General features: G+C 29.7%; 3 protein-coding genes across 3 annotated transcripts; 1 reads left to right on the forward strand and 2 right to left on the reverse strand.

The window, feature by feature from the left end:
- Positions 1–251: 251 nt before the first annotated feature.
- LOC122504497 lies at positions 252–16726 on the reverse strand. The gene is made up of 2 exons (XM_043615635.1): positions 15953–16726; positions 252–426 (listed from the first exon to the last, which is right to left on the reverse strand). The coding sequence occupies exons 1-2, from the start codon at positions 16674–16676 to the stop codon at positions 326–328; spliced, it is 825 nt and encodes a 274-aa protein (XP_043471570.1). The 5' UTR covers positions 16677–16726; the 3' UTR covers positions 252–325.
- A 767-nt stretch (positions 16727–17493) lies between these two features.
- On the forward strand, positions 17494–18369 carry LOC122504510. The gene has a single exon (XM_043615658.1). It carries the CDS (start codon positions 17494–17496, stop codon positions 18367–18369), a length of 876 nt encoding a protein of 291 aa, XP_043471593.1.
- Positions 18370–20876: 2507 nt separating this feature from the next.
- On the reverse strand, positions 20877–22895 carry LOC122504511. Its single transcript, XM_043615659.1, has one exon. The coding sequence runs from the start codon at positions 22893–22895 to the stop codon at positions 20877–20879; it is 2019 nt and encodes a 672-aa protein (XP_043471594.1).
- Between the last annotated feature and the right edge of the window lie 1881 nt (positions 22896–24776).

Below are 24776 nucleotides of genomic sequence, written 5' to 3' on the forward strand. Positions count from 1 at the left end.
CCACAATTAAAGCTATTATAATCTTGATAATTTTGATGATTATACTGTATTAAAGTATTGTAACCTAAGTAATTGACAAGTTCATAGGGTGGTTGAAGATTTCCAAAACTATCAAAGTATACTGCTTTATTATTAACTTTTTTATATGCAACCCAATGAGTTCCAGAACCATCTTTATCATCTAAATTAATAATGGCGGATTCATTTTTTCGAGGATCTCTTATAGGTAGTTCATTTCGCATAAAAACTCCTCGAAAATGAGGAATTTTCATTTCTTTAGCATATTTAAGTAAATCTAGATCAGTAAGTGCTCGTTGAGGTAGCTTTAAACTTTTTTTTTCGTACATTGTCTCTTAATACCTTGTCCTTTAACGTATGGTTTTAAATGAAGTCCCAACCCTTGTCGGTATGGTTTTAAATGTAGACCTTTACTTACGACTAAAGGTCGTTTTCGCGTAATTTTCTCGCAAACGATAGTTATAAAAGAAAAGTCGACTTATAATTTCATAAAAACAGACGGAAAACGTCTATTATGAAATATTAAATTTTCCTAACATATCCTTACAAGAAAATATGTTTTAATTAAGAACTTTCAAGTAGAGTGAGAAAATTAAAAAAAATCTGCTATTAAAAATACTTTTAAATGACATCTTTTCAATAGGAGGTAAACTTTTTATTGCGTTTTCAGTTTTGGTTCAAGAAATAATAATCTCCAATAGTAGAATTTTTTTAAAAATAAAAACGGACTTCGAATTTTATATATATGAAGAAAAAAAAATCTCGAACATATTTTATTTACATATTCAGATTAAAAGTTGGAAAAATGAATCACAATTTAGCGTACGGTATATATAGATAAGCTCGCATGTGTTCACACTAGGAACTGATTAAGAATACATCCGAGATGACATTGACTGATCCGACCGATTGCACTAACAGACAATCAAGAGCAAATATTTCCCAAAGGTACTTTAGTCTCTGGTAGAATATTCGTGACCTGGAATAAAATGAGTACAGTGTTGTGTGTTGTTGCAATGTAGTATTTAATAAAAAAAAGAGAAAAAAGAAAAAAATATACGCAAAAAAAGAAGACGAATCACTTGATGGAAACACGCTTTCAGATGCACTTTGCATTTTTCCACATTTACATAAAAGTTGCATATACTGAGTAATAATTTATTTCACTTTATACACTCGACACCATAATCATATTATCAGTCTAGAATGTGGGTTCTTTTTATATTCACTCTTATTGAGAGAATTTTTAAAACATTTTTTTAAATCATTTTTTAAATAATTATGATATTATTAATTCTTACTTTTCAAAACATGTTTACATATTTAAATAAATAAATATTTGTATGAAATTTTTTTTTAATAAACTTTTCAGAAGGAAAAAATATTTTTTAAAAATTGAAATTTTTAATAATTCAATGTGCAAATTGTGAAAAATAGTTTTTTAAAAAAGAGAATAGAAACATGACAATAAGATTTTATATTTCTAAAAAATGTTTTACTGAAAGCAAATAGAATTCATTTGAAGCAAATATAGTATATTTCGTAACGAGTGCGAGCAGTTGTCAATTTTTGAATGAGCACATTTTTTGGAACAAACTGTATAGCTTCGCCTACAGTTTGTTCCAAAAAAAGTGCTCATTCAAAAATTGGTAACTGCTAGCACTAGTTACGAACGATATTTTTCATAACAAGGTGCAAAAAAGTGCCCTTTTTTGCACCGCGTAAGAAAAGACTATATTTGTGTTTCAGAGATTACTAGTCTATTTATATTTGTTTCGAATAAAAATTGTTATTTGGCGGAAATAAAATTTTATGTACCATAAATATATAATGTTAATTTGAACCAAATAAAATTTTATTCTGCCTCACTAAAATTTTTATGTGATTTAGAAGTTTACGTGCGAACGTATTTGCAAAAAGTAATTATTTGCAACTTTATCTACAATTTTATTTGCAACAAATATATATTTACTTGCAACAAATAAATATTCATTTAGCTCTAAAATCAAAATACAACCTTGATGTAGATTCATTAAAACCTGGTAAAAACCATGTAGTTTGCTCTTTTTTCCAAAAAGTACAGTTGTTCCAAAAACTTTTTACTCTTTGAAATTATCCTCATTTTCTGATAGTTAAATAAATGAAGATAGAATTCTACAAGGTGAATTAAATTAGTTAATTTGTTTGATTTTTACATGTAAATAGAAAATTTCCGTTTAGCTTCCAATTTTGACTCATCTATTTTTCTCTCTCTTTTTCTGCTCTATTTTATACTAAAGAGTAAAAAAATGTGCGAAAATTTCAAAAAATAAATAAATAATATTAGTAATTCCCTTGAAAATTGACTAGATTTCCATTGATTTACAATGAAATTTAATGAATTCAAATTTATTCATCGAAATCGTGGCAAAATTTCAGAATCAGCCTTCCCATATATGAAAAGTGTGTATATAAACCAAAATCGTTTTACTATTTGATAATTAAATAATATGGAAATATTTCATTGATTAAAATTTATTGAAGTTGATTTAAATTTTTTTTAAATATTTTTAATTTTTTCTTTAAAATATTTTAATATTTTTCATAAGAGATCATAATATTAAAAGCTGATTGAAGGGATTTTTGAAGGATCCTCTTTAACTCAAACATTTCTCCTCTTGTTAAAAATTCTACTTGTTCATCGTCTAATTTGCCTTTTTATTAAAATGTTGTTAAAAAAAATCTACACTTTTAATCCAATCAGTTTTTTGAATTTGGATTGAATTTGTACATTCTCGGTTTAATTGAATAAAATATAAAGATTATTTTTTATAAAATCGTTTGATAATAATTTAAAAATTATTTATATAAAACTATATAATAATTAAATAAATTATTTCTATAAAACTATACAATAATTAAAAAATTATTTCCATCAAATTGTATAAGAACTAAAAAAATTTTCATTTATAATTTAAATAACCATTTAAATTGAACTTCGATTTGGCTTTTTCCAAAAAAATCGAAAAATACTTTTTTACTTTTTTTTAAACAATAAATTTATTAAAATTATAATTTTCTACTTTTGGATAAATAGTTGAAAATTTAACGAGTGTAAAGTCTGACTGAATTAGGCTTCTCCACTTGATCTAAACTTTCGAATATTAAACTTTATATGTATGTCCGACTATATAAGATTTTTCTACTTGGAATGAAGGATACGAATGTCACAGTCACTTCACGTCATTTCATATTCAAGTAAAATAGAACTTTTATTTTTTTTTCTAAAAATATTAAACAACATGTGATTATTGGGTCATCATTATTTATTTTTTCTCGCACTTTTCTCTTAAAATATTACATAAAATTAGATTTATATTTTGTGAATGTCTTTAAGGGGAGGGTAAACCTATATTTTCAACTATATGAAGAAAATATTTTGACCCTTTTTGAATTTTCTTTTTTCTAAAAATTGACAGATTTTGAAATCCATACGTAATTTTGTAGAAAATATGTTATTGTATCCATAAAAAAATTGCTTAATGAAAAAATTAATATTTACAAAAGTTTAAGCATTTAAAAAAAAGTAGTTTTCAGGTTAAGAATTTAAAAAAATATGATTATTATTAAATTTTATTAAACGAAAACTCATTTGTATTTTTTCTAACTAATTTCTAAACATAAACTTTTTCAAAAAAAATGTTTTATCGAATAAAGTTTTAATAATTTTTTGAAAAAGTTTTTGTTCTGAAATTAGTTAGAAAAAAAACAAATGAGTTTTCGTACAATAAAATTTAATAATAATCATATTTTTTTAAATTATCTTAACCTGAAAACTATTTTATTTTTAAATGCTAAAACCTAAAACTTTTGTAAATATTAATTTTTTCATTCAGCAATTTTTTTAAGTATACAAAAACATATTTTCTACAAAATTACGTATGGATTTGAAAATCTATCAATTTTAAGAAAAAATAAAAACTCAAAAAGTGTCAAAATATTGTCTGACTAATTTTTTTAATGACCATTGAATTCCTCTCAAAAAATTAGTATACAAATAATTTTATTAAATATTCAAAATATTTTCTTTATATAGTTGAAAATATAGGTTTACCCTCCCCTTAAATATGCCAAGGAAAGGTAGGGCGATGCAAAAAACGTAATATTTTTAAAATTAAATAAGTAATATATTTTTATTTTAAACGTACATAAAATGTAACATTGTTTTTGCTTAAATCGCGAAAAGAAAAGTTGCGTATAACAGAATTCTATATTCATTGTTAGTGGTAGTATATATTATTCCGGAAGTGCCACTCGGTGGGGTACATTTGAATAATCTCGGTAACGCTACGCGAAAGGGGCGGTAACAGGGCAAAAGCAGTCGAAATCCAAAAGTTATGTAGTATATTCCAAACATATTATTATAAAAGCAGAATGCATAAAATGTTTGTAAACTCCACCCACTCCTCCTTCTGTACTTTAAACCAAAAAATTGTTTCAAACACTATCCAATTTATTTCTTCTTCAATTCCCACTAAATTTCATGAATTCCTTTTCCTTTACATTTTTCTCTGCTCTTTTTCATTTTAAAAATTAAAAAAAATTATTCTAGTTCTAAAAAGTGTAAAAAGAAGATAGAAGTTTTTCCCGTTTTCCAATTAACAGAATGGTTTGTAAACCAGAATGGTTTAGTTGACTAAAAATTTTCTAGAAAATTATATCTCTTTTTATAAATTTTTTGCATCAGTGTAACATGTGTACATTGATAAAACATTATATTCTCCCGACGAACTGAAATTTTAATTTGATATTTATTTTTCCCTTTTTCAATTTATAAACAAAAAGATAGAAGCGTTTTTTTTCTCATATAAAGAGAGTAATGAATTTTCACAATTTTCTTTCATTAAATTAAATGCCAGTATATGTTTATTTATTTATTTCTTATTTGAAAAATTAAGATTATATCTTTTTGAATTCAAAGCGAATCTGAAAAGAAAGTGAGCTTTGAATATATAAATTCACAAATTTTTTTCCATAAAAAGAAAATGTAAAAAACTGCATATTAATTAATAAAGACATAATAAAAACCAACTGAATATAAAATCAGGAAAAAATGGAAAAAACATACACTGTAAATTAAATAAATGTTTAATCTTTTTTCAAAACATAAAAAAATAATAATAATTTTAATAATGGTAATTCAACAGTATTTTTAAAATCACATTTAAATTTTCTCTCCAATTTTAAATTAAATATATTATTTTTCATATGTGCTTTTTTAAGCCATAAAAAAGACTTTATAAATTTGTAACATACTTTGAAGGAGTAAATTCTGTGTGAAAATAATAAAGTCATCATTTTTTTTAAATTTACTTTTTCTTCTCTTGTGAAAAAGAAAGTTAAATAATTACTTTTTCAAATTAAATGAAGTGGCATGAAGGATAAAGATAAACGGTAGTATTAAATGGTTTTAGAAAAGGAAGTGTTTTTTTTCTGTTAAAAGTACACTTAATTATTGTTTTTTTTCGTTTTGAAGATTAGTTTTATTTAAAACGAGAAATTAAAATTACCATTATAGGTGAAAGCAATTAGAATGATCGCGTAAAGCACAGGATAAGTTCAAATATAAATATTTTTGTAATTAAAAATGAAAAATAATTAAAACTTTCAGTGAACGTGAATTTTTACTTTTCAAAAAACGTTTTTTAAATACATAACTGACCTAATTTTACTTCCTACTTTAGATAAATTTTTTATTTTATTTTCAAATAATAAAGAGATGAAGCTAACCGCTACTTATTTACAGTACAGTTTTTATTATTTTTTTTTAACTTTATTTGTCAACAATTTTCGTATTTTTATTAACAATTATATGGAGTTTATATTAATTTTATTTTATTTATGTAATTTTATTTGTATATAAAATTTAGATATATTTGTCAAGAAGATAAATTTATAATGCGTAAATCTGTACACACAGTTAACCCTTTGAGGACCCAATTATTTTCTTAAATAATCCCAATTTTTATTTTTAAACATTAAACAAGCTTTTCAGGAAAAGTTTCAAAGGTTTCTTATTTGAACAACAGTATTTTAAATAGAAAATTTACTAGATTAGATTGAAAATATTGTTTGAATATTCAGCTTTTAAAATTCAGAAAGTTATGCACGTTTTAACAAAAAAATGTTCATGTTGCCTAAAAACATCACTGGTTCTTAAAGGGTTAAAAAAGTTACAGTCTTTACAATTAACTTAGGATTAAAAATTAACGTTTAGAAACGCATTTAGTGGTACAAAAAATTTAAATTTATTTATTAAATAAATTCCATAAGCTTTTAACTTATTTTTTTATCAGATATTATATTATCTGATTACTTCTAACAAAGTTCTTAATGAACAAAAAAATGAAAGTCATAATTTTTCACAATTAGTTGTGCGTCAGCGAGGATTAAATTATTTATTAGTAATAAAATAAAATTCACATTCCACTCAAAAAGAAAAATCTCATACATTTGACAATCTGAAAAGTGTGTAAAAAGTATACATTCTTTTCTGCAATAAACCTATTAATATTTCAAATAGAAAAACAATAAAAGAAATAGAGTATCCAATGCCTAATACATAAGATGCAATAAATAGAAATTTTGACTTTTTAATTTCCTCTGGTGGCGAATGTTTCTGAGATAGTACATTTGATGGATAATTATCTTTATTTAACCCAAATTCTGAAATTTTTAGAATTATTTCATCGTAACGATCGTTGTACGGTGAATTACCAACTGACAACCACGCGTTAATATAATAGTCAACAGCTTCTGGTAAAATTTTAACATTTAACTCGTCTACATTGACATGAGAATTAACATGATATTCAGCATCAGCATACATGCAACTCACATTTTTATTCTTAGCTAAGCATTCTAAACAACCATTTTCATTTATTAACATTTCGGATTTAAAAGTTTGACATTTACTTCCCAGTTTTTTCAAATGAGGAATAGAACTATGCTGTAAATGATGACATAGTTGAAAACTTCCGACCGGTATCAATGACGAATCAGCCAATTCCTCTAAAGTTGAAATTACCGTTTCTGACTGTAGACTTATGTCCAAAATTACAGAATAAAAATATCCCGTATAAACAGTGCATGTTATCAATAAAGAAGCGAATACAATTCTCTCTGACCACTTATTTGGTTCTTGATTTGAAGGTACTCCAATTATCATTTTACTGATATTCCACATTTTCCATACAGTTGTATTAAATTTCATAAAAAAAGCTGTGACGGAAATGGTAACTATCATGCCAATTGTTCCCAAAATCATGTAAAACAGTTCAGATGAAAAAACAAAAACTTTTTTAAACTTTTCCATTTTTGGAATGACAGCTTGAATGCTGTCAATTTTTAGAATTCGAAGAGATGCAGTGCCGAAGAATAATTCTTGATTATTTATAACAAACAATTGCTGCAAATTCATTAGTGCACTTTTTTTGTTACCACTTGTTATTCCTTTTTCATGTTTTAGATTCATTGTTTGTTCAAAAATTTGTACAAGTTTTTTGCTTGTTATATGAATTTTTGAATTTCTATCACTATTTTGAGCAACTAAATTCATATCAAATTTGAATCCATTTAAATCGCGTAACTTATTTTGAAACCATTGAACTGCAGATGAAATATTCCGACAAATGTACTTGTCCATAAAAGGATTTATCTGACACAAGTAAGGCTCCTCTTGTACTTTTTGATTGTATATCATAATTGTAACATCCAAATAACTCTTTTTCCAAAAAGAAAGCAAGGTACTTCGAAGGTATTCATGAATTATCTCAAAAGAATTAATAATTAAACACTTTGGTAATGATAAATTTGATGCGCCTTTTATAGTTTCCAGGTTTTTTAGAATTATATCAAAAAAACTATTACTATTTGCTTGGAATACAAACAATGTCGTTCGTCTTAAATGTGTATGCCTTTTGAAGCTTTCTTGAAAAATTCTACAACCAATAGAAATAATTTTCTTTATTATTCTTCTAAAAGTAAGTGTCATTCTGATTTAGTAAATTTCGACATAAAAGTGAACTTCTAACATAAATAAAAAATCGAAACATAAAAAAATTTAATTTAAAATATTTATTTATTTAATAAACGGTACCTGGTTAACAGAAGTTTACTTGCATTATAGTTCACACTCAAAGACGGAAATTCTTCGTTGACTTTTTTTATTAGAGAATTCATCACTGGGTCCATTCTATCAAACTTATCATCAAGAATAAACACAACCTGATAGAGTTTAGATTCGTTTTTTAGATAATTTACAAGCTCATCAAAATAACTTGTTTCTGAAGGCGTTTTTGAATTGTTACTTGTAACAACTTCTTGAATTTCCTTCCACAAAATATAACTTAAAAACCATACTCTAATAAATTTCATTACTAAGAACCACCCCGTTCAATTGACAAAAGCGATCTAACAATATTCGAGAATTGCTTATACTTTTTAGGGAACACTATTCATAAAATAAGGAACGTGAATTAACAAATTTTTTCTGAGTAATCGACCAAAAGAATCAAACTATTTCCGGTATTTTTGATAAAATTACTACCCTATTTATTTATGCACGAACAATAAGTGTATTAACGAATTAAATTTAATTATAAGACAAAAAATTTCTTCGTTGAACTACATTATTTATTTATTGATTAAATTGTCTTTAATAAATATTAATGCTCCGAATGAAATACGAATTCATCAGTACTGGACATTTGAATAATTAATTGAAATTATAATTTACTTTATATTTAATAGGAAGTAATTAAATTTAATACCTAAATACTAAGGCATTAGGTACAGTCAGTGGCTTGAAAAAATGGGCATTTTAAATATTTTTCATTTGACAGTAGGTTATTTTTTTTTTTTTAAATAATTAAAAACTATTTTCACGCTTTATTTACAGTTTCCAACATAAAATTTTGAGACAAAAGTTTTTAATTTTAAATAAAAAACACTCACATTTATATGACGCTGATAAACGTGCAGAACTTTGTGGTGACCATCACAAATTTATGTATAGAACTACTAATTATTCAATTATTTAGGCTGAGTCATCTATTCAGGATCCATATAATGTCTTCTATCGGAGTTCGACTGTCACAAATACATTGACGCCTAATAATGGTCTATCGTCTAAGACCGCTTATTAGCAACTACTACCAGCTAATAGCCTTCGAGGATCAGAGAGCCCTTCAGTAATTGTAGTACATCTCAAAAACTATCCATTGAATTATGCATTTAATTGAAAATTTCAAAGAATATTTTCCAGACAATTTTAATCATAAAAATTACAAAATAATCCTTTTACTAAAATGTTTAAATCTTTGAAGAATTTAGTAGTAAAACACAATTTAACAAAAAAAAAAATTTATTTAAAAATTTCAACATTTGAGATGAGATTTCATAGCTTAATTTCAATTTTTATTTGCCTCGAGATGTCAGCTTCTCAAATCTCGGAGGCTTATAACACTACGCATTCAAACTTAAAGGCTCCGTAAAAATGGCCATAAAACACGTGTGGCACGTCCGGTAATAAAAACAAAGTAGATCACTTTTCCAGGTTTACCTCAACCATTTCTTGATACTCCCACAGTTTTCAAAATGAAACAAGATTTTTCCCATCTTTTTATTCAACATAATCATTCTAGGTCACACGTAAAATAAAATGAAAAGAGAACTTTTTAAAAAGAAAATTCTAATCCTTGAATCTTATCCTCCACTATAGATTAATCAAGCACCTAACCAAAAAAGGTAAAATGATTCCAATTATTTGAAATTGATAAAACAAAATTCTCATTGATCGAGAAAAATTTCATTATCTAAGGAGAAAATAATAAGGGAGATAAAAAAATTGCAAACAAAATTTTTTGCTGACGAGACAAGTGTCACTTGGGAAAAAGAATAGATAGAAAAAAAGAGAAAAATTCTTATTGTTCGTTAGTGGGAATTACAGAATATTAAGGGAGAAAAGTATCAAAAAAGTTATAAGAAACAATTAATTTAAATACTGATTTGCAACTAAAGAGTTTTTAAGATAAAATAAATTTTTTATCACACATTAATTCACAGTAGAATTGTGATAACATTTTTTAAATTTAAAACCATTCTTAATAATTTTTCATTGCTACAGGAAAGAAATAGCTCGACAGTAAAATTTTTCCCTCAAAAAGGTATTTAAGTGGACTGCAAAAAAGAAAATAATACAAAAAATGTATATGTATATACAGTTATATACTAGGTAACATTTAAGAAAAATAAAAGAAGATGAAACAAAACGAGAAATTACTCTATAGTTGAAAGGAATTAATTTCACTCCAAGTGTTAAGTCATGAAGCGCAAAACCCGCAAACTTTTTTCTCCCTTTCATTCTAACCTTTCTTGCACATTGATTTTATCCTTTCTTTTTATATCTCAAGCTGAATTAAAATCCTTCATTTTACTTCAACTTTGCAATATCTTCATAGTTACTTTTAGTTATAAATATGTAGAAAAATTAATTTCAATATAATTGAAAAAGTAATTATGAATTTTCATTCAACATTCAACTAATGAATTTAAATAACTCTAGTTATTTAAATATTTAAAAATATTAAAATTTATTAATTAAACTTTTTTTTAATTTTCAAAGAAATTTTTCAAATCAAAATGAAATTTTTTGCAAGTTGACCTATGTATGTAATATCAATATAAAAATTATGTAATCTAATAATGAAACACAAATTTAAAATATATAATTTGTATTAAAATTAGTAGTATAGCTAGGGGGGTTCTGGGGCAGGTTCTGATCTCGGCTAAGTACCTACGGTCGGTAATGTAGATTTCTACTTTATCATCAGTCGGTAAGGTAGGGACCTGACAGAAATCTTGACTCAACCGATAAGGTAGGAATCTGTTTTACCGACCAAGTGTAGTTCCTGCTGCCACTGCTAGATGGCGCCACTAGCGAATTCAAACTTGCTTGGCGGGAAATTTAAAAATTTAATTTCAAACTTTCGAGTGGCTTACAAGGGGTTCTCTGTTTTACCGACCGAGTTAATTTAAACTTAAACCGCTAGATGGCGCCACTAGCAAATTCAAATGTGCTTGGCGGGAAATTTAAATTTTTACTTCCATAGCTTTAAGTGGGTTAAAAGGGGTGCTCTGTTTTACCGACCGAGTTAGTTCCGGCTGCCACCGATAGATGGCGCCACTAGCGAATTTAAACCTGCTTGGCGGGAAATTTAAAATTTTATTTTTTAACTTTCAAGTGGGTTTAAAGGGGTGTTCTACCTTACCGACCGAGTGTAGTTCCTGCTGCCACCGCTGGATGGCGCTACTTGCGAATTCCAAACTTGCTTGGCGGGAAATTTAAAATTTTATTTTTAAACTTCCAAGTGGCTTACAAAGGGTTCTCTGTTTTACCGACCGATTTTTTTAGTTCTGACTACCGCCGACAGATGGCGCCACTAGCGAATTCAAACCTGCCTGTCGGGAAATTTAAAAATTTTATTTAATAAATTCAAACTGCTTAAACAGTGAGCCGCCATTTTGTTTTACCGACAGAGTGCGGTGCCGAGAGATGGCGCCACAACTGAATCGTTTGTATTTCGCGGGCAAAGATGGCGCCATATTGTTTACACTAATAAGATTATTAAAATTTTAATAGATGGCGCTTGTAAAAGTTGTTGAAATCTATTATATTAAACATAACCTTAAAATCTATTATATTAAACATAACCTTAAAATATATTGTATTAAACATAACCTTAAAATCTATTTTATTAAACATTACCTTAAAATGTAAACCTTATTATCTAACGTAATACTAATGAAGGTATTTAATTAAATACAGTATTAATAACATTTCATACATTTATTATATTCAATATACAATATTTACACTTGTTTTACATTCAATATACAATATTTACACTTGTTTTATTTTAAATTCAATATGGTTGTATGGACCACCAATATACTTCAGCCGTAATTGTCCAGAACTAATAGCTTCTTGCATCTGATCCAAGCATATAGAGTCATCAGTGAACATTGGTACAAATCTTGAAGGCAGGAATGTATTGAACTTTTTATCCACCTCAACGACGACCTTGACTCCATACCTGGTGTTGACAACCTGGATCTTCGTTATAGGATACTTATGTCCAGGAGTCAGCTCGGAAAGCGGCTTCGTAGGTAGGAAAGCATCCATGCGACCAATGGCGTTGATTTTGGTTAGATCCATCTTTTCTTAGAGATAATAGTTTGTGAAGTTACAAAACAGAATGAGCTTTACAGCTCAAGGTGCCTCTATTTATACCCAAATATCACACATTATCCCCACCATTACTTTTACGCATGCGCAGTACCCATACCACTATTTTTACGCATGCGCAATAGCTTTTTATGTTTGCAAAATACCCCCACTTTTTATTATTGAGCCACGCCCACTTTGTGACGTCATAAGACAAGTCTAGACTAGTTTTAACGTGTTTAATAGTTTTACACATGTGTAATAAAGATAATAGGATAGGGAAAGGTTAATTAAAGTAAACATTAATAGACATTTAATACATTTATTCATTATATAGGAAATTTTCACAATCATTATAAAAATCTTTCAATGTACAATCATTGTCAACTTCATCATTATTTTCTATATTATTTCGTAGTACATTCGATGGTTGTATCAACCAATTTCGTAGATTACATACATTTTTAACAGCGCAATTGCTAAAGCTACGTGTGTGATTTGTACATGTAGATGAACTGTCTACACTTAAACTTTTTAGCGACGGACATTTAAAATCATCTAAATTAAACACATTCAATGTATATTTTTCGAACCATTTTTGTTTTTCTAAACCTTTTACATAAACGGTAGGTGTACCTATTAGTACTTCTTTTATTATAGGTTGTAATTCTTCATAACATACGTCACCAGCAGCCCAATCGATACCATGATAATTATTTGTAAGCCATCGATTCTCACATTTGTATCTTGCAGGCAATCGACTCCAGGCATATGGCGGCTCGAAGAGGTAGACCAATGGATGAGCATCTTGTTGAAGTGGTAGAATCGCCAACTCTTTGATGACAAACTCGTTGTATGGTCTCTTGAAGCACTGAATATCTACGACGTACGCCATGGTATCTGAAATAGAATAATGGCTCAAGCCTTAGAGAGACGCTCTCTTTATAGCCTTTCCCCCACCACTCCAAATACCCCCACTACCGATGTCGTGTACGATTGGTCATTATTTCTACCAATCACGTTACTTTTTTAACAACGCCGCTGATTGGTGTATACTGTATAATGCGGTCGTGAATTATAAGGCAATATGCAGCTGTATTGGCTGGAAAATTTTCACTTGCTTCAAATTCCAATCGCACATCTACAGATGCTTGTTTTAGAAATTCGTTTTGTTTTGAGCAATCAATAACAGCCAATGGTGCATAATCTTTAAAGTTATTTCTAGTTAATAAAGGTTCAGATTCTTTTCCATAGTAGAACGGTTGAAAATTACAATACATTTCATATAATATGAAAAATTTGTTTTGAGTAAAATTTAAATTTAAATTTCCATAAGGATAGTATTGTGAGTTTAAGAAAAGTTTAACATTGAGAAGATTGCAGGTATCAAATAAATTTGCATACCTTTCTTGATCTTCTTTTCGATTTGTTTGAAAACCAAGAATAACATATCGAGGTTTTTCAACTTGTGTTGAAGTTTTTACAGTCCACACATGCTTTTGAGTGGCAGGAATCATAGGATATTCATACAAATCCCATGATCTAAAACTCATTGTTATAAGTGAGTCTTTTTCAATGAATTTCAATAATTCAATTTTTTGTCGATCATTTACCATTAAATATGGAATCAACCATTCAACTTTATTAATAATAATTTTAAATTCTTCACGCTCTGCTGCTTCAATGTTTACTACAGCATTTAGATCAGTACGAGATCTTGTTAAAATAAGTTCATGTTTTGCATTTACAACAATCTTTCGATAGTCTTCAGCAAAACCAATAATCATACTTAGTGGAATATTTACATCAAAATATCCAGCATCATTTGTTACTCTGCTATCATCATCATCATAAGGTAGATAACCAGCATTTTCAGAGTAAATCATTTGATTAGGTGTTTGAGAAATTATATTTTTCATTGTGGTTGTAATACCAACATTTTTGGAGCGATCAATTTCAACACCATTTAATTCATAACGAATCTCATTAAACAGGTAGGAAATACCATTGCTAATTAACTTTGTATTAGTTACAAGCGTATTGTTAGGCTTAACAATTCTTCCAGTGACGTGTAGAGTACTTTTAGAGGGAAGAATGTACAAGTCTTGATGTTGAACTGCAATTCGAATCTCGTCACTGTTATTAAATGCTGATGACACGTATGGTTGATGTGCATGAATCTCATAGTGTGCCACAGAATTATCAAATTTTACTGGACTTAGAATGTTTAAAATCTCTTTCATTTTTGTTACAACAACAAATAAAAAGTATGTGAAAAATTAATTTTTTCCCTTGTTTTCTTGATAAACTCTTAGGCCGAGCTGCTTCAGAAATAGTATGTTCTGAGATGTTAGTCTCTTGCGAACTGATTGAGGAATGAATGACTTCTGACATGGTAACTCATTTATATAGCTTCCACCAGTTTTTCTATGAAATACAATTCCCATTACGTTGATTTAACGTGTAATCGAATTGTTATAGTTTCACCTCTAAAATTTATTAAGTCTCCGTCTTGATCAACGATTCTTATTTGAATATTATGTATTGTCTTCACGGCGATTGGAAGGTAAATGACGTGAGATGGAACTTCCACAATCTTATATCCAGCTGGTACAATTGGAAAAAATTCGTGAATTGTGTGTACCTTTTTATTATTTATGTATGCACCAGTAGTAATGTTACATTCAATTCTGATAGCATTTACCTTAAGAATGGCTACTGGTACATCTGACGTATGAGGTATATTAGCTGTCAATATTCGTGGAGTAAATCCTAATAATTTACCAATTGAATCGTTTTGTTCAAAACTCACTTCAAGGCTGCTTGTTATTTCACTACGTAAAGTATTATTGTTAGGTTTGATTCTTACAATTTCAGATCCATTTTCAATAGAGTTTTGAATATATTTTTCAATATCTTCAATTTCATAGCTTCCAGGGGGTATAGTAATCACTTTATCACCAATATAAAATTTATTTTTACCTTGATCAATATTAGGAATTGAATTGAAGGTTAGTAATTCAACTAAGCCAAGTACATAATTTTTATTAGATAATAATTCTATCGGAGGAAAATATTCTGCCTCCAGGACAGATGAATTGCCTGAGATAGTCAGAGTAAAAGATTCTTCCATGTTGATGACTTTTTATATACTGATTAGCTGCAATGACTTACAATCACTTATATAGAATATATTTTTGAGTTATTTCAAGCTGTCCACATAAGAATTTTAGACATAAATGACCACAATTAAAGCTATTATAATCTTGATAATTTTGATGATTATACTGTATTAAAGTATTGTAACCTAAGTAATTGACAAGTTCATAGGGTGGTTGAAGATTTCCAAAACTATCAAAGTATACTGCTTTATTATTAACTTTTTTATATGCAACCCAATGAGTTCCAGAACCATCTTTATCATCTAAATTAATAATGGCGGATTCATTTTTTCGAGGATCTCTTATAGGTAGTTCATTTCGCATAAAAACTCCTCGAAAATGAGGAATTTTCATTTCTTTAGCATATTTAAGTAAATCTAGATCAGTAAGTGCTCGTTGAGGTAGCTTTAAACTTTTTTTTTCGTACATTGTCTCTTAATACCTTGTCCTTTAACGTATGGTTTTAAATGAAGTCCCAACCCTTGTCGGTATGGTTTTAAATGTAGACCTTTACCAAGTGCAACTGCTTCCAACTCTCTATTGTGACGCTGAGCTTCCTTTAACTGCTCTTTTGCTGCACTTGCATCATTAACAGCTTTTGCTACACCAGCAGCTCCCCCAGTAAGTGCTCCAAGTGCACTTAGCCCAGCAAAAATTGGAATTAATGGTAACAGACCACCAACTTTTGATGGCACAGGTAGAATACGAGGTGTTAAAACTTTTTCTCTACCACCTGCATTCCTTACAGCTTTTCGAGCTGTTTCAATAGCTGACTTTATTGTTGATCGAGCATCATTACCAGGAATTATTGATTTTCTTGCAGCATCCACAATTTTCCTAAGATTTACTCGCTTCTTTGATTTTATCTTCTTCTTCTTTACTCCCATTCCAAATTTTGATTTTGCTTTCATAGCGTTTGTTATTGCGTAAGCTGCAGCTCTTTCACTATATCGTGCGTCTGGTGCAAATACACGTTGCCACGCTTTGTCAGCTAATACTCTATCAGCAGCGTTTCTTTTTTCAACGTTTTCTCGATTTTTCGAGTAAGCAATATCGTGCTCTTTACAAGCGGCGTCTAATGGATTAACACCTGGATCACCTCGGTCTAGACGTTTTGCTAACTTTGTACCAGGTCCACAATATTGATAACCTGGCAAATGTAATTCAAATGGCAACTTGTTTATAAGTTTATTAATTAAACCTTTTCCTCGAGAGTGATGATATATAATCATACCTTACTCTGTGAAAGTTAAAATTAGAATGACTTGTGAGCTATATAAGCGCTGTATTTATACCTTTAGCGGCAGTCTAAATCAGGATGCGGTTCAAGGAACAACTTCACAAGCTGCCAGTCGTCAATCTAGACTCGATTGTTGAACAACAAGACAAGAAAGTGAAGCGTCATGGTAGCTTGTTATCAGGTAGTATTCGAGCTATTTTTTGTGGACCATCAAATTGTGGAAAGACAAATGTACTGCTTTCTTTAATTTTACATCCTAATGGTCTTAGATTTGATAATATTTACTTGTACTCAAAGTCTCTACATCAACCCAAGTATAAATTCTTGGAACAAGTTGTAAGTAATGTTGAAGGAGTAGAGTATTTACCATTTAGTGAGCATGAAGAAGTCATTACTCCTAAAGATGCAAAACGGAATTCAATATTTATATTTGATGATATTGCTTGCGAGAAGCAAGATAATGTAAGGGCATTCTTTTGCATGGGTAGACATGTTGATGTTGATTCTTTTTATCTTTGTCAAACATATGCCCGCGTTCCTAAACATTTAGTACGTGATAATGTTAATTTACTAGTTCTTTTTCGTCAAGATGAGAAAAATTTAAGACATGTTTATGATGATCATGTTAATACTGACATGACATTTAATCAATTTCGAGAATTATGTTCAACATGTTGGAATTCAGACAAATATGGATTTGTAGTAATTGATAAGGATTCTGATTTAAATGATGGAAGATATAGAAAAGGATTTGATAGCTTTGTAACACTATAAATATAAGATCATTTCTAAAATATTGTTAGTTCAATATGAAACCTTGTAATAATAACATGTTTCATAAAGAAAAAGAATATCTTCATCAAATTGCTAAAGCTAGTGAGGCAATTAGGCGAAAACATCGTGTGTTAAAATTAGGAAAAGAAGAAGCTGAAAATGTGTTGAATGAAACTTTCAAACCGATAATTCAACCCTTACAAAAAATTATCAACTTGACAGACAGTGAACATGAAAATGTCAAGATTGAAAATGTTAAGGTTGAAAAGAAAGAGCAGAAAGAGGATGATAGCATAAACTATGAAAGTGAAACTGAAAAATCTCCAGATGATGATAAAATAAGTAATAAATTTCTATACTTATTAAATCATAATAGAAAGCAATGTTTAGATTCAACATACGGCATACGTAAGCTAAGTGATGGATCACTTATGATTGGTGATTCACCAATAACTCTTGAAGATCAGATTGTTAAAATTGGTGATAAACGATATCTTCAAACACCTGGATTACTTGAACTTTTATTCAAAAGTAAACCTACCAGATCGTTTATAAGTGAAGCTGATGAAAGAAACTATAAAGAGATTCTGATTGCTACTAATGCACACAAAAAGAAGTACAGTTCCTCTGAATCTATACGTACAGATAAGAGTTACAAGTATTTGAATTTTATATCTCAATTCTTCCCTCGAACACCTACCAAACAGCCATCTGTAAGCGGTAGTTCATTACCTAAATTTATGATTACAAACAGAAATTTTCAACGAGAATATATCTATTGGGATGATCCGAATGAGTTGGTTGACCGTCTTAGACTATTAATGGCTTCTGAAGCTGCTGGAAATCCTAGTCACAATAATGAAATCATGTCTATCATTGAGGAACTACGTGAAGCTAAAATTATATATTAAGATATGTTTTAGCAAATATCATTCATTTCAACAATGAGCATTGACGTGTTCGGACATCCTCTCAATCAAAGAGGATCAGCAAGACGAGGGCCTCCTGGAGTTGGTTTTAAACTTAATTCTCAAGGTAACTTTGACGTTGAAGGAAGAAAACTCTGTAATCTTGCTAACGCTGAAGAAGAAAACGACGCTGTCAATTTAAAACTTGTACGACATATGATAAAACACGAAGTGCGTTTATTGTATGAAGCTAGTGCCTCACTTAGATCAGAGGTGGACAATAACAACTTATTTCTAAAAGTTCTTGAAGACTCTATTACAGAAAAGATAAAAAATTTTGAAAAAGATATAAATCAAGACTTATCTTATCGAACAGCTGAAATTATTAGTGAACTGGATACTCGCTTAAGTGCTCTTGAGAATGAACAACAAAAAATTAACAGTAGTGAATGAACTTCATACTCAGGCTAGAAAAAATTATCCTCGACGGCGAGTTGAAATGCGTGATATTGATGAGACCTGGCAAGCAGATTTAGTAGAAATGATACCTTATTCAAGAATAAATAAAGGTTTCAAGTATTTACTAACAGTTATAGACATATTTTCGAAATATGGTTGGGCTGTTCCAGTAAAAAGTAAAAATGGAAAAGATGTTTCTCATGCAATGCAATCTATATTTGCTAAAAAACGTATACCAAAAAACTTGCATAGTGACAAAGGAAAAGAATTCTATAACTCACAATTTGAAGCATTAATGAAAAAGTATAAAATAAATTTTTACTCAACATACAGTAATATGAAGGCTTCTATTGTTGAACGGTTTAATCGAACACTAAAAAGAAACATGTGGATGCAATTTAGTTTACGAGGAAATTACAAGTGGTATGATATATTGCCTACTCTTATTTCCAACTATAATGATACAAAACATAGAACAATTGGAATGAAGCCTAAAGATGTTACTTCAGAAGACGTTGAAATTTTAAAAGAAAGGATCTCTAAACTGAGAAAAATTCCTTTAAGACGACCAAAGTATAAAATTGGTGACAAAGTTCGAGTAAGCAAATATAAAAACGTTTTTGAGAAAGGATATACACCCAATTGGACAACAGAAATATTCACCGTGGATCAAGTTGTATCAACTCAACCAGTGACTTACAAGCTCAAGGATTACCAGGATCAACCCATCAGCGGAGGATTTTATGAAGAGGAACTTCTTAAAGTAAAATATTCAGATATTTATCTTGTGGAAAAAATTCTCAAGACACGTGGAAACAAAGTTTCTTGTCAAATGGCTTGGCTTTGATAATTCTCACAATACGTGGGAAGATAAAGCAAATGTATAATCTATTATTCGCAAATCGTCCCTAGTAACTTAACGCAAATGTCAATCAACCAGCAAATCAATCAAAGATTAATGTTAGCGTAGAACCTCTCTATAAATCAAAACTACTTCCAACAACAGACCTTTACACTGCCAGTGCCAAATTTAATTAACATTAAATCAATAATGAATCAATAATGAATCAACAATGAATCAATAATGAATCAACAATGAATCAATAATGAATCAATAATGAATCAACAATGAATCAACTATGAATCAATAATGAATCAATAATGAATCAAATAATGAATCAACAATGAATCAATAATGAATCAACAATGAATCAATAATGAATCAACAATGAATCATTAATGAATCAATAATGAATCAATAATGAATCAACAATGAATCAACAATGAATCAATAATGAATCAATAATGAATCAATAATGAATCAACAATGAATCAACAATGAATCAATAATGAATCAACAATGAATCAATAATGAATCAATAATGAATCAATAATGAATCAATAATGAATCAACAATGAATCAATAATGAATCAACAATGAATCAATAATGAATCAACTATGAATCATTAATGAATCAATAATGAATCAACAATGAATCAATAATGAATCAACAATGAATCAATAATGAATCAACAATGAATCAACAATGAATCAATAATGAATCAACTATGAATCAATAATGAATCAACAATGAATCAGTAATGAATCAATATTAAATCAGTTGGCACTGGCATTGTAAAGGTCTGTTGTTGGAAGTAGTTTTGATTTATAAAGAGATTCTACGCTAACATTAATCTTTGATTGCTTTGCTGGCTGATTGGCATTTGCGTTAAGTTACTAGGGGCGATTTGCACATTTAAATTAATATAAGTTTTAATCATATGTTATTATGTATATATGGAAGGATTTTTTAAATAAAAACACATGGAAATTGTATATAATTGCATTATTTATTAACAAACCTTTTATTTTTTTACAATCATGTTTTACAAAATCATTCGTCGATTTTCGGGATCGCATAATGTCCCCACGGTAGAGTGTCAGTACTCCCCGGTAACAAATATCGTTTGTCGTCTTGCGGACTTAAGGCTACTTTTATCTGTTTTACAGTTTCGACATTGTGTAACCGCGATCTAATGTTATATTGCGTTCAAGTTTGAATGTCAAAATCTCTCAGACATTTTACATAATCATCAAAGTGAATACTCTTTTTAACAACGCCGGATTTAATGCCTTTAGCTTTTTTAATAATGTCTTCACCTTCAACCCGTACGCTGTACATCTTACTCCGCAAGCCAACAAATTCGGTAACGATCTTGCCGTTACATTCGTCTTTCATTAGACCGAGAATCTTTTTGTTGGCTTGCGGAATGCCGTACACGTTGTTTGCGGGATAGTCTGACGTATCGAACTTTTGGATGTCATTTTTCATGTCATTGTAGACATCTTTACATTTAATTTCGTAGATTAGACTGTCTGTATCGGTATACATCAGTTTACAATTGTCGCCGTATTTTTTTAACATATACCCGTAGTGAAAATCGTAAATAAGCGTTTTGGAAACATCGAGCACACTTAACCCCACATATATCGGTTTGTTGAGTAGTACCTCGGTTTTACGCAGTTCAATGGCAACCAGATTTTCGTCGAATATCGCTCGACTATGGAAATTCGGGCGAGAAATAAGGGCTTCAGCTCCATAGCGGCCAAACCATTGGGTGACAAGCTTAATGTCGACATGTTTACGGACATTTTCCATTGTTTTACCGTATACCGCATTGTTCATGAGCTTGAACAAATTTTTCTCGAACTCATTCTTGGCGTTGGTTCGCATCATCGTATTATAGTCTATATATGGTTTAAGCCATGTTGATTGCTTAAACTGTAAGATTCGATGAATTTTAACAAGCTTAATGCCGTTGGCGACAACTTGTTTTAAAGTGCGGTAGTGGATCACATATTTTTCTTTTGGTTGGAGAGTTGTTAATAATTTCTCCTGTTTCGAGAGGGGTGGTTTCGCATTTTCTGCGCAAAATGGCATATCTTTGTGAGTATCGTGGAGATTTTCAGGATACTCCAAGTCAACTTCGAGTATGTACCCAACAGGTGAATCGTCAGGCACATTAAAATCGAAGGAGTTGTCGACATTATCAACCCATTTGAAGCCGCCATAAGGGAGCGCTTGAGCCATTGCCCAGCCATATAGATTATTGGCATCGAAGTACATAATATAGCTTGTATCTTCATTTTTGTCAAATTTCTCCATATACGGATTATTTGCTTTAGTATATCGGTTGCAACATTGGCTAATGCCACCTCTAATACCAGACTCAACAAACATAATCATATCGATGTCAGTTATAAGTTGCAATCCTATGCTCGTGTACTTGAGCATAGCATCCCAAGTTAAACCGGGGGTTGTGTAGTAGTGGGCAGGATCTAACCCGTACGCTTTTACACATTCTACTCGGAAATTTTCAAAGACGTCCGCAAGTAACAGTACATCAGTTTTCATATACAAATGGACATAGTCATATAGATTTTTACAGTCAAACTCGGTCCATACATTTTGCGCATGCGCATACTCGTCATCAGAAATACCGGCATCATAAAGCGTACTATAAAATTTCTCGATCGGGGGCAATTCGGTTTCGTCTAACTTACTTTTCGAGTCAAAGTACTCATAGGGGAATACACCTTTACGCGTTAGTAATTTTATTTTATCCGGATCTGTCACCGTACTGGCAAAAACGGAGTTGACGATTTTGTACTCGTCTAGGTACGATGCGAGTTTTTCTAGGGATGCTGCCATGAATCGCAATGAGTCAATGAATCGAAATTTGACCTCACTCCCCTTGACATGTTTAGTAAAAGAGATGTACTTCTCTTTGTTAATGGGGAGGAGGTCAATTTTTCCTTCAAAGCTCGTAGAAATCGCATGAATTATAAAATGAGCGTCGTAACCACTTAAGTTGTGGAACACCACGGGAATTGTTTGACAGTCTTGGTAGTTTAGATTGCACGATTCATGGGCAGCACCCCTATATTTGCCAGTAAGGTGACAGTGATCGCGGACTTTCTTTTCGCTTGCCGGTATTTTCTGATGACAAATGTGACATATTGTCGCTCGCTTAAAGTCACTGATTTCTTGAGGAGTTAAGGCATTCATTGGTATCGGATTTTTAAATACAGTACCGTCCGAAATTGTCAGTCCACCCATTTTCAAAGGAATGACAAAAATTTTTTAACATAAAATTCATAAAAAGTAAATTTTTTTTGTTTTTTATTTTGAAAGACGATAAAATTTTAAAAAGAATAAGACCTTACAGAAGTCATTTGGCCAAAATTTGTAGAAGATATTCTTAAAAATCGTCATTTTCAATGTTTTACAAAATTTGAATAACTTCTAAAATAATGAACGCTTTTTAATAATCTTAGGCTTATTTTAAAGACCATTTTCTACAGAATAAGAATTACTTATAGGCATTAACCTGTAATTTTTAACTTGGAGTAAGCATGACGTCAAAGTTGGACAAAAAAATTCAAAAATTTGAAATAATATTATTAAAAGAAAAATAATTTTTGAAACTCAAACATATATTTTTATTAAATTTTCTTGAAAAATCTACACCATATCATGTTTTATATATGTTCTAGAATAGTTTTTAGTACAAAAAATTGATTTCAAATTTTTCCAATTTTTTTGTCTAATTTTGACGTCATGCTATTCCAAGTTAAAAATGACAGGTTAATGCCTATAAGTAATTCTTATTCCGTAGAAAAAGACCTTTAAAATAAGCCTAAGATTATTAAAAAGCGTTCATTATTTTAGAAGTTATTTAAATTTTTGTAAAACATTGAAAATGACGATTTTTAGGAATATCTTCTACAAATTTTGGCCAAATGACTTCTGTAAGGTCTTATTCTTTTCAAAATTTTATCGTCTTTCAAAATATAAACCAAAAAAAATTTTAGTTTTCATGAATTTTATGTTAAAAAATTTTTGTCATTCCTTTAAAAATGGGTGGACTGACAATTGCGGACGGTACTGTACATTATCAATTTTTTCAGATAATTGCCTTAATTCCTCAGTAAACCATTTAGCAGGATCAGATTCATTTTTTCGGACATGGTACATATTTACATAATGTTTCGTCATAACTACATTTTATATAATAGCCGATGCTTAACAATTTGTGGCGCTGGAATACTTCAGTTTTACTTAAATTGTCTACATCTTCATCGGCGGGAAGAAGTAGACTTTCGCAGTCGGCGTAAATTACATACGGTACTTTCTCTTTATTCTTATAATTTTTAAATGTGATCAGACTCTTGTCAGGCGTCGGTAATTTAATTTACACTCATTCATTTTTTTACAATTTTCGATGTGTGCATTCAATCTATCTACAGATTAAAAGTAGTGTAAACAGCGGTCACAGATATGTTTTTTACATTTCTTTTTAGACAACTGTGTAGACACAAGGCGTGACAGATCTTTAATCCATACATAATGGAAGTTCATAAAATCATCGTTGTCATACAATAAAGTATTATCATCATTATTTTCATCCGCATACATGTCGGCAACATACAGAGATTTACATGCTTATCTCTTTTTTCCGCAGTGAGATGGAGAGGGTGTACCGTAAAGTTACCATAGCTCTTTGATAGACCGTACACATTATCGAAAACATCATTAAGCTTTTCAAATTTCGGGATATTTTTAAGCGTCACTGGGAATTCAATTCCCTCAAAGTTTCAATTCATCTTTAAATTCTTTAAAACTAGACACACGTTTAGGATCGGAGACATTTGGGTGTAAGGCTGACAATACCGCCCACTTAAAACATTCATTGTCATTATTTTGCACGTTAATACATGCATGTTTATTTTTTATTTTTATCGGTAAATCAATGTAAGAGCTTGCACGCATTGGATTATATTTATTTACATTTATTTCTAATCTTATGATTGATTGAAGGTTCCAATTTGAACCCTTTGCATAGAACTCTTCGACGCTGTGCAAAATCGGATGTTTGATGTTCTCATC

This window comes from Leptopilina heterotoma, unplaced genomic scaffold (assembly GCF_015476425.1).
Source record: "Leptopilina heterotoma isolate Lh14 unplaced genomic scaffold, ASM1547642v1 Lhet_300, whole genome shotgun sequence".
NCBI lineage: Eukaryota > Metazoa > Arthropoda > Insecta > Hymenoptera > Figitidae > Leptopilina > Leptopilina heterotoma.